Source organism: Plectropomus leopardus, chromosome 10, assembly GCF_026936395.1.
Source record: "Plectropomus leopardus strain MGB_pleo_1.0 chromosome 10, ASM2693639v1, whole genome shotgun sequence".
Lineage (NCBI taxonomy): Eukaryota > Metazoa > Chordata > Actinopteri > Perciformes > Serranidae > Plectropomus > Plectropomus leopardus.
In genome coordinates, this window is record NC_142185.1 from 1735017 (window position 1) to 1746227 (window position 11211).

General features: G+C 39.8%; 1 protein-coding gene across 2 annotated transcripts; it reads right to left on the reverse strand.

Moving 5' to 3' along the window:
* Nucleotides 1-233: 233 nt before the first annotated feature.
* Nucleotides 234-10216, reverse strand: steap3 (STEAP family member 3, metalloreductase). 2 transcript variants are annotated; one of them, XM_042494984.2, is made up of 6 exons: nucleotides 10008-10216; nucleotides 8233-8772; nucleotides 6145-6472; nucleotides 4815-5014; nucleotides 4509-4673; nucleotides 234-3705 (listed from the first exon to the last, which is right to left on the reverse strand). In XM_042494984.2, exons 2-6 carry the CDS (start codon nucleotides 8719-8721, stop codon nucleotides 3412-3414), a joined length of 1476 nt encoding a protein of 491 aa, XP_042350918.2. In that variant the 5' UTR covers nucleotides 8722-8772; nucleotides 10008-10216; the 3' UTR covers nucleotides 234-3411. The 2 variants fall into 2 exon arrangements, with proteins under 2 accessions (XP_042350918.2, XP_042350917.2); XM_042494983.2 differs by having other exon boundaries at nucleotides 8233-8778; nucleotides 10008-10212.
* Nucleotides 10217-11211: the final 995 nt, after the last annotated feature.

Consider the following 11211-nt stretch of genomic DNA (forward strand, 5'->3'; position numbering starts at 1 on the left):
ACACTGACCATAAACAGCTATATATCTCTGTGTCTCCTGATGACCCAGGACCACGAGATGCCCGTTTTAACTGCATTTTAGACATCAGGTCATGGATGGCAGAGAACTTCTTGCAGGTCAACCAGGACAAAAGTGAAGTTTTAATTATTGGTCCTGAAACTCAGAGAGAGAAACTTACAACGAAACTACATCTACTAAATCTGTCACAACAAGTAAAAAACCTGGGCGTCATCTTTGACTCTGAGCTTGGTTTTATTCCACACATTAAAAACATAACAAAAACAGCATTTTACCTTCTCAAAAATATTGCCAGAGTCCACCCGTTTCTCTCCCAAGCAAACACAGAGACACTGATGCATGCCTTTATCTCTAGTCATATTAACTACTGCAATGCTCTACTCTCTGGTCTTCCAAAAAAGAACATTACTCTGCTACAACTAATCCAGAATTCAGCAGCACTTGTGCTGACGAGGACCAGAAAGAGAGCACACATTACGCCTGTTTTACAATCTCTGCATTGGCTCCCTGTGTGTTTCAGGATTGATTTTAAGGTACATTTATTGGTTTATAAAAGTCTAAATGGTCTTGGGCCTTCTTATTTATCAGACTTGCTTTTATAATACGGACCCTCGCGGGCCCTGAGGTCCTTTGGTACCGGCCTTTTAATAATTCCTAAGGTTAGAACAAAAACCCACAGTGAGGCATCATTTCAGTATTATGGCCCCCATCTGTGGAACAGCTTGCCGGAGGACCCGAGGGCTGCAGAAAGTGTTCAAATTTTTAAATGCAGGCTCAAGACCCACCTCTTTAGTCTAGCTTTTAGCTAAAATTTCTTATTTGTTTATTTATTTTAATCTACCAATTTATTAATTTATGTATATTTCATATTTATTTATTTATATTATTAAGATCCTTAGGTTGCTAAACTGTATGTTGTAGTTATTTTTAGTTTACGTGCATTTTATCTCAGATTTGTTTTGTTTTATCTCATCTTATTCTCAACTTCTTAACCTTTTAGTAGTCTAGACTACTTTATTGTTTTTTGGGTTTTTTTTAATTCTGTTTTTAGTTTTTTACTCCCACTCTGGTGTTTCCTCACGGGGGGCCCTTTGTACCGGGAGATGTGATTGGCTCAGGCTGTTGGGGCATCGTTGTGGGGGTCGCCCTGTCTCGGCTGGATGGGGGTGTCCTGTCCACAGCTTCATGGTTTTGGCATGGACTCCCCAATCTGTCTGGGGCAGGATGATTTCTGTAGAGAAGTTTCTGTGAGCTTTGATCAGCTCCTGGTCCAAAAGGCCCTCCATGATGGCGTTTCCTCAATTTAGTTGTCTGTGCTCGGCCATGTTTCTTATCCAAAGCCATTCTGTTCTGTGCCTTTTTAATGTCCTCTTTCTGTTTGTGTTCTGGGGGGTGGGGAGTGGGTGGGCCAGGAAAGGGGGGGTTGGTTCATTTGGTTGTTTCTTAATGTTTTAACTTGTAAAGCACTTTGTGCTACATTAAATGTATGAAAAGTGCTCTATAAATAAAGTTTGATTTGATTTGATTTGAACATCCAGTGACATAGCCTACGTGTCAAACTGAGTGCTAGCATTTCTGCTAACTACATATATGATAAGATTAATGTACGTATATATCTGATCTGTTGACACAATCAAGTCAACAGTCTAAGGACTACAGCTGGAATGATGTTGATGATATCAATAGATTGGATTATTAAAGCTGGGATAAGCAGCTGATTTTTGGTTTCATTGGACAAAAATCCCAGAATGAATTGGCAGAATGAAAACAACCTTGGAAGTGCGAGCAGGCATTATAAAATGGAACAGGGTCTGTTGTTTAACCTCGACATCACCTCATGGTCCCTGCATGTCAATTAACTATTGATTTAATGATTGTTAAGCCAATATGTCCGCCCCTACAGGAGCAGAAACCACAGGATGGAGATATCCAATCCCCTATGATGTAGCCTGGGCAGCAAATGATGTTTTATGCACAATATCCTGTTTGCATGATCACTTTCCAGACTTAAAAAATGTATAATTTTTCGATGTTGATGTCTTATTTTTGGTGTATCAGTACTTAAGGTGCAAATGAAATATAAGACTTATGCAGCTGGTTGATAGCAGATAATTTTGGGTTAAAGTTGGATAGGAAGACTACATGACCTGTGGTAAATTGTTCCCAAAAGATGCAGTCATGTCTGGGAGAGTCTCCTTGAGGACACAGTGGCTGAATCCAAATCTTCAGACTTCACAAACCTTGCAGACTCGTGAGTTTTTAAACCACGGACGGACAATGACCTGAACCTGTTGTGTTAAGTGTCCCTAATGACCTGTTTATGTGCTCTGTTTTTAGTAACTGACTGTTTGCAGTTTATTGTGCTGTCTTCTGTGTTTGGTGGGTCAAAGACAAATTTCCACCCCGGTGGAATATGGACAATAAGGATATATTCTATTCTATTCACTCTGTGAGTACTGGGCTCCCAATCCACTATTCATCAAGTCTGCAAGAGGCCTGAAGCTGACTTTCTGCAGACTTCCAGAGAGGACGCGGACAGCACAGGATCTCATAGGTTTACCCATAATTTACAATACAATACAAACATGGTCCTCCAATTTTCCAAATGCTGACCAAAGAAACAAAACATACTTATCATTAACTGAGGTATTAAAACATCACTTGAATCAAGAAATAATATTCAACACCCAATACAAAAATATGTAGAAGTTTAGGTAATTAGAACATATTATTATTAGTGCAGCTGACTCATAGGCTAAAAACTCTGAAGTGTAATATAGAGGCAAAGGAAAGTGACTCAAAAGAAAGTCTTCCAGTGTCAGTAACACCCAAAATATTTAGTCAGTGTCCTTCTTTACGAACATCTGTCTATTAAAATGTGTGTAGCCTACATGTTTTATAGAAAAGTGATAATATCATTTTGTTCAGTCATAAAAATGGGATTTATATCTAATTATCTGCAGGGACAGATGAGCAGACAGAATATGGCAGAGGCGATCACTGCCTACATGACTGTAGTTGTCACTCAAATGTTTCCACAGCAACCAGTGAAACTGACTGGAGGCCTGTCTCTTGGCAGCTTCAGTCTCAGGTCTCGCAGACTTAACATGATGTCAGTGAATACATCAGAGTAGGTATGAGTGAAGTCTGCGACAGTCTAACAGTCCTTAGTTTGGAGTTTTTGTCCATGTGTGCTTGCACAGGTGCTCCAGCCTAACTGTAAAAATACTTTATATAAAGTAAACTTAAAAAAACATCTTGCTTTTAAACGACATGGGTAAAGTCATGGACATGTTAGATTACTGTTTAACACCATCTCCCACTTTCTCTGTGTCACAGAGAGTAAAGACACCTCTGGCCTGTCCACATTTGTTTCCCCCACTATTTAGAACACTAGATGTCACCAAGTTTTTGAGAGTTATCCACTTCAGATGACCTTGGCTCTTGATTCGTTCGGGGCCAGTGTCGTGGGCTCTCCCAGCCCCTGCGGATCTTTGCTAGTCTTAAGGTTAGGCATGGCAGAGCCAAGAGGATCCGTCCAACCAGGACTATGCTGGGCAGGATGAGGGCCAGCAAGAACACCGGTGGTAGGTAATAACGGTAGGCTGCAGGGAGGAAGGCAAAGTCCCAGCCGAAGAAGAGAGTGTGCATGATGGAGAGAGTTAAGGCAGCATACCCGAGACCTGACTAAAGAGAGAGAGAGAGAGAGAGAGAGAGAGAGAGAGAGAGACAAACAAACTAAGTTTAGAGAAGGTGCAATGACAAAATATAAAAAGGAGAAATTAGATATTTAAAACAAATTCATTGTTTACTGGATTAGCGTCTACAAATGTACACTAGGCTTGGGTGCTATCATGATATATCAGGGTATTTAGAAACCCCAAAGGTACTGTATGTTTATCAGTACCATCCAGTTCCTTGTCTTACTATTAAACTCATTGTATTTAGTGCACAGCACACACCACTTGAGCTCAGTCCCCGGTCTGTACTGGTGGAACAGGCAGATGAGCTGAAAGACACAGCGACACTTAGTGGTGGAGGGAGAGGTTACAGGACTGTAAACAGCCAGCAGGCAGCGAGAGACTGTGGGGAATAACTGCATGTTTTTTCACATCGAACTTGGTGATTTAAGAATTTATCTCAACTAAACAGGGGCTAGTGATGTTTGGAACAGTGGACTAACTAGATTACTAAAAAGAGTAACCAAGACAGTTTGGCAGAGTTTTATTTATTTATTAAAGACAGCTTTATTAATATACATATGGAACCGATCCTTTAAGTATTATAAACCCTTTGAAACCTGGATTGAGTTCCCTCATGCTGCGTTTAGACACTTTTCACAAGCTATATAATTCTTTGAAACCTGAGCAGATTGGTTTTATTTCTTTCATGAACATGGGGATAGAGACAATGACCACCTGGCAAGAAATGTCCCTAAAATTGTAAGAAATTAGTTTTTAAAGAAGTGACAAGAAATGACCTGTGCTGACCTGAACAAATGTAAACTCCTTCCAGTTGAGGGCATTTCCCACAGAGGGCAGAGAGGTAATAGCCAGCAGAGTGAGAACTCCAAATCCCAGAATTCCACAGGACAGGTAAAGGTCAGACCTCCACACCTGTTCTTCCACCCAGGAGTTTTCAACACCAGCTTTCACCTGAAAGAAATCAGAAATGTTAATAAAAAAAGAGAAAATATTAGAATAGAATATTAGAGCTGAGGTTGTTACTTCTCGGCCAGGGTCACCTCAGGTACAAACTCTGCTGTTAAGGTACGAGTGCACCTGTGCAGGGCTCACCTGGTGGTAGGCTGTGTTCACCAGTGTGTAGCCTGCAGCCCTGCGTAGCGTCAGACACATACTGTACACAGCATGCAGCCCAGCACACAGGAAGCTCAGGAGGCCCAGCTGCTTCCGAACGCACAGCCAGCTGTCCAGCCAAGCAGGAAATCTCTGATATTTGGTTCCCCTGGCAAGCTGGAGGAGAGCCGCCAGCAGACCTGAGGGAGACAGCAACTGATATTAAAATCAGCTCAGCAGACATGGTCACCAATCTAAACTGAAAAACATGTACTTCCTTTGTGATGTGGACAAATACAAAGTGCACAAATAACACAATGACAGCTGCTGGTGAAAATGTTGCCCTGCCCGATGAGGAAAAAATATGGAGGAATTAGTATTATAATTATTATTATAAACTCGAGTACATTCACTAAGTGAATAGTCATTTATATTTCAACCAGAGATGTAGACTTAAGACTTGAACATCAGTCAGACTCCAATCACAAAAATGATGACTTGCAACTTGAACTTGACTTGAGACTTGAAGACAGAAAGCTGAGACATGACTTGGTGATCCATAAAGACTGAAAAATGCTCCACTGAGTGTATTTGTGTCTTTTGAAACTTTGTCAAACTGTCAGAAGTAATTCATATGTAGGGCTGTTAAACCATTCATTTTAAAAATTGTGATTAATCACTGAATTTTAATAATTCATTGCAATAAATCACTTTTTAAAATCATGTTTACAATTCCATGACTTTGCATTTCAGTTTTGAAGTCCATATTGTCAAGGTTAAGCAAGTCTTATCAATCCGTCTTGATCGGGAATCAAATAACAGCATTTACTGACGTACACTGGCTGCTCCGCAGTCAGATTCCATCCATTTAGCAGTGCTGTAGTGAACTGCTTCCATTTAAATTTCTTTCACTGCTCTGTGGAGATCCACTCACTCTCAAATAGTGCTTCACCATCTCTGGTGATGTGGTGACATCAGTGTGATTAGCTGCAGTTGTGTGCTTAGCTTGTAGGCTGCAGCAAATTCAAACTGTTCAGGGACCACAATAGGCAGAAATATTCAAATACAATAATGCAGTGTGAAATAATGCAGGACTGATAATGTGTGAAATAATCGAGGATTATAGTTTCGAGTAAAAAAGAGTTTTGTTCCTTTTTATTAACTCATTTGTTTTGTTTCTTTGATGTTGCTGTTATTCTGCTTATCCTTTGGTTCATTTAGGAGGCAAAAATAAACTTTGGGCTTCAGCCTATTCCTTTTTCGGTAACTGATGAAGAATCTGTTTCTCGTGATGCATGTTAGCAATATAAAATTATCTATTCTTCAATACCTGGTAGATAGACCAGAGCCAGTGTAACCAGCGCGACAGCCGGCAGTGTCTCGTTTACTGTCACCAGGGGAAGCTGGTAGAAGTTGTTTTCTCCTTGGTCCAGGAAGGGAAGCAGGATGTGCCGCAGGAAGTTGTATCCATAGAAGAAGAGGAAGAGGAGGAAGGTGACCAAGATAGGGCTTCCCCAGGAGTGGAAGAGGACGAGCGGGGCTTCCTCTATGTCTCTGGATGCACACAGAGTCCCCATATCAATGGGGCTGAAGCCCAGCTGACGGGCCAGCTGCAGCACCGTGGCTTTAGAGCCAGAGCAGTCGCTGCACACCAGGACCTGACGCAGGGAACATGATACAAGACAAGATCTGAGAGGTTCAGGTGCAGCTATCAGTAGGAAACACGACCACTTCTCCATGTTACAGCTCTCATGTTAACACAGCTACAAGGAGTTTTTAAAGGAACAATGCTCACAAAATGACCATTTTTTAATCTATGACTCACCACTGTTTACTTTAATTCCTTAAGAAAACTTTTCTGGCATGGTGTCACGGTTAACAGAGAATCCAAATATGGCAAACCGTCTTGCTGAAATAAATTCTTAGTTCTCCATAAGTATTTGCATGAGAAGTGAGCCTGGGCAACTCAAGCAGAGTTCACACGCTTGCCTTTGCATGCAGCTAGTCTGCAAAAGTGTTTTAGGTTGTGTCCACAGGTACATAGGCCAAAAACCCAATTTAAAAATACATTCTGTTCACACCAACGGCATTTTAAAAAAATCTCTGTCCCCATCAAAATGCAAACACAGGCTGTTAAACAATGTCCAGTGGACGCCAAAGCAACAGGTGGTGATATAACCTCTACCATAAGGCCACGTTGGCCAATCAGAAGCCTGGAGTCATTACCCGAAAAAGCACAACTACTATGGTGCATTACAAGGAGAATTGTATGTGCAGACTGATTTTGTTCACTTAATATTTATGTGTGACACTGAGTTACTCCTCAGTGCCACACACAAATATAAAGGGAACAAGATCCAACAAAATGTGGACTGGGAGTCTTGCCAATCAAAGTACAGCAATATTTTGTCTCTTTTCCTAGAGCAGTACTGCTCTGAAACGTCCCCGCAGGTTCCTCATGGCAACCAGGACTGCCATCACCACTGAGCTCAAGGCGATACGGCGGAAATATCAGCAAGCAGTAGATACCGGACAGAAAAGCGATTATAGCAGAGAGTTCTACTCTACTTTGAACTATGTGAGGAGATAACGACACACACTCTGACATCAAACAAAGAGAAAAGCCACCCACCCAAAACAGAGGTTTTCTTCTGTACACATAAACACTGAAAGCAGAGTTTCTGAATATCTTCACCCTGGAAGGAGTTTTCCAGAGGGTTCGTTTTCAGTGTCTTAAACATCAGAAAATTTACAGGAAAAGCTACATTTTTTAAAATACCCATGCGTGAGTGGAACTGGACCTAAAATAGTATTGATTTAGCAAATATGCATGTGTTTGGGAAGCACTGAGCATACGACTGGATAGATGAGACTTTGATTGCACGAGTGTGTAAACTGATGTTTGGATATCTCCTTGAATTACAGAAAACACAGGTTAGTAATTCATACACAACTGGTCCTTTAAAGGTTAATATTCCTTTAACCCTTTGAAAGCTGGAGCCACATCACTTTTCTTTTACTGCTTTTGGACAGCTTTCACAAGTATTTAACTTTTGAACCCTCACCAAATCACTGTGTTTTCTTTCACAACATGGGAAAAGAGGCAATGAGCAACTTAGTAAGAAATGTTCCTTAAATTGCAAAAATATTGTAGATTTAGAAAAGTACTTCATGAAAGCTAGGAAAAAATGTTTAGGGATAAATCAAAAAGGCGTGCATAGCGACAGCTCTTAGAGGGCTAAACCTGTGCTCATGAAACTGGGGCTACGATACGTAACCAATGTTTGTGGAAGGCCAAAAACTCAAGACAGGTGTGTATATTATATAGGTATTTATAGGATTTAAATATTGATATATGTGTTTGGTCTTAATCTGCTCATGCTAAACTGAATGCTCTTCTCACCCTGTGTGACCTCACCTTTCTGTTTCCATCATGGGCTCCAGCCTGCAGCGCCCACGCAGAGATGACATTGAAGCCCTTCACCACTTTGCTTTTTGGGAAAAGCTCTGCCAGCCTCTCTGCGTTGGAGCGCTCCCCACTGTTGAGCTGGGTGGCATTGCTAACATCCACCAGGACCTTCCCTGCCAGCCGCTCACTCAGCCTCAGCAGGGTGCAGTAGTGCTCCGGGTAGACTGCAGCGAACACCACCCTCTCTGCTCCGTCCACAGCCTCCCTCTGTGACCGCACTTCCACTCCATCAGGAAACAGACCCCTGGCTACACGGCCCGGGTCGCGGCTGCCCACCACCACCCTGAAACCGCTAGCCACCAGCCGGATCGCTAGGGAGCGGGAAAAGTCTCCGGAGCCAATGATGCCTATCACGGGGCCTCCCCCACACCAAGGAAGGGGCTCTGAGGCATCAGGGGCCAAACTGGCCAACAACGGCATCTTCATATCACTCTGCATGATGGTCGGCTGCAGTGAGTAGGGCTGCTAGGAGACACAAAGCCTTCTGATCTGCTTCTAGACAGAGGAAACAAAAACAAAAAGTAATGCATTCAATGTGATTACATAAAACATCTTAATAAATAAAAAACTATTTAAATAAAAAATGTAAATATAAAAAATTAAATTATATTATATAAAAGTCAAAAGAAATACAAATAAAATGATGTTTTATTTTTAAGAAAACAGAAACATCCTTACTAATATTAAGATTTGAAAACTAACTGAAAAAAATGATGTGTTCTTCAAAAATAACTGGAGAAGAAGAAGAATAATTAGGAAATGCCTTCACTTTCAGTCTCAACTTGGTGAACACAACATCATGAGGAGCGTTTAATGCATTTGTGTAATTACTTTTAATTCTATGACTGTGAGTCTTTATAAAGTATTTTGTTTATATTGCAAAACCTATTCCGAACTGTTTAAGTCTTGCTCCTGATAATACTGAACTAACCAAAACTAAACATTTTAAAGAATAAATGAGCGAACCCATTCTGAATTCAATTTCAATTAAATTAATTATTTAATTAAAAAATGAAATGAAAATGAAAATAACTAATGAAAAATACAAAACTAGAATGAAACAGACTGCAATATCTCATGACATCTCATCAACATCTGGTGACAAGAATTAACATTTGAAACCTGTAACGACATCACTTTTCTTGTGCTGCTTTCATTACGTCTTTTACAAGTATTTAGACCTTTGAACCCTGAACAAACTGGAGAAATTAAAAAAAACATAAGAATAAGACATTGAGCAACTTGCTAAGAAATGGTCCAGAAATTGTAATAAATTAGTAGATTTAGAAAGAAAAGCAAAAATGCTGCTATATTTAGAATTATCTTACAGAATTATTATTACTTTTAAACATGCTTTAAAAACTTTCTTTTTCTATATATGTGTGTTTGTTTTTATCTTTTTTGTTTGTTTTAATTTTCTGTAATTTTCTTGTGCTTTTACTAATTTCTTGCTAATATTTGGGTCATTTCTTTCTTCCTTTGCTTTTGAAAGACATCAAGCCAAACTGCTCAGGTTTCAAAGGCTTTTAGTTTTCTATCTCTCTCTCTCTCGCTCTCTCTCACACAAACCCCCCCCCACACACACACGCACACACACGCACGCACACGCACGCGCGCGCACACACACACACACACACACACACACAGAGGACACAAAGCAAAGTGACACACTCCGCTGTTACATATATGACCTGACACGTATGTCTGTGAAGTGACAGACTCACCGTGTTCTGCGGTTCTGCGGGCTGTCAGTCAGAGTTCACCGGAAACACAAGATGATCACATGATCAGTAATGTTAAAACTACTGTCTGTTTGCTCATCTCTTCAACGCTCTGCCAGTCATCAGCACCCAGCGCTGAGGGCTCCTCGTGCACTTAATAGCTTGTAGAAGACAGAGAACCGTACCGGTCACGTGTACATGAGATGCCCCGCCCACTGCTGCCTTCACGTGCTCCTGAGAAGCCACGGCTGAAAATACTCAACACAAGAAGAACTGATCTGTAAGGGGACGAGATCATCAAGAAGAAGCTGATAAAAAACACAAAAACAAGAGGAGGTGAAAATGTGAATTCAGAAATAAAGCTGTGTGCAAAATGTGGTATGAAAAATAGATTGAATAATTATCAAGCGATTTGTTGATGATTTTCCCCTTCATCATCAGTCATCAAAAACACAAAACCGCCTATCATATAAAGAAAGTCACCACAAGAACCAACATTTGTTTTGCTGTCGTGTTGTCTATTCTCATCTGTCATATCTGTGTTGCTGAATTAATAAAGAAGACTCAGAAATATTAAAAATGATTTTATGAGAGACATAAAGTACAGCTACCATATACCCTACAGCATAAGATCCGAGTGTGGGGGTTTCATATATATATATATATATATATATATATATATATATATATATATATATATATATATATATATATATATATATATATATATATATATATATATATATATATAAATTTGACGCTGCCAAGTGGTTTATAAAGTAATTACAATTAACCCCACGTGTATCAGCTAAACATTAAAGTGATGTACACAGTACAGCACAAATAATTATATTTCAATCACTTTGATCTAATACTACAGCATTCAGAAATGGTACATTCTACACAGTGACTATTTTTACTTTTGGTACCTAAAGAATATTTGTATCTCATATTTGTGACACCACACACTGAGGCCTAAAGGCTATATATCTGCAAATTGAGAAGCAGAAAATTTGCTTAAAAATGATTAAAAAACAAAGATAAAATTATTCACTCAAGAGAATATGTCATAAAGAAAGGTGAACACTGAAAAAATCTAGACTTATGTGTATAATATTTTATTAGTACCTAAAACTACTTATTGTGGTTAATGGCCCATATTCGAAAATATACACTGAGGGATTATAATGATTGACGCATTAATATT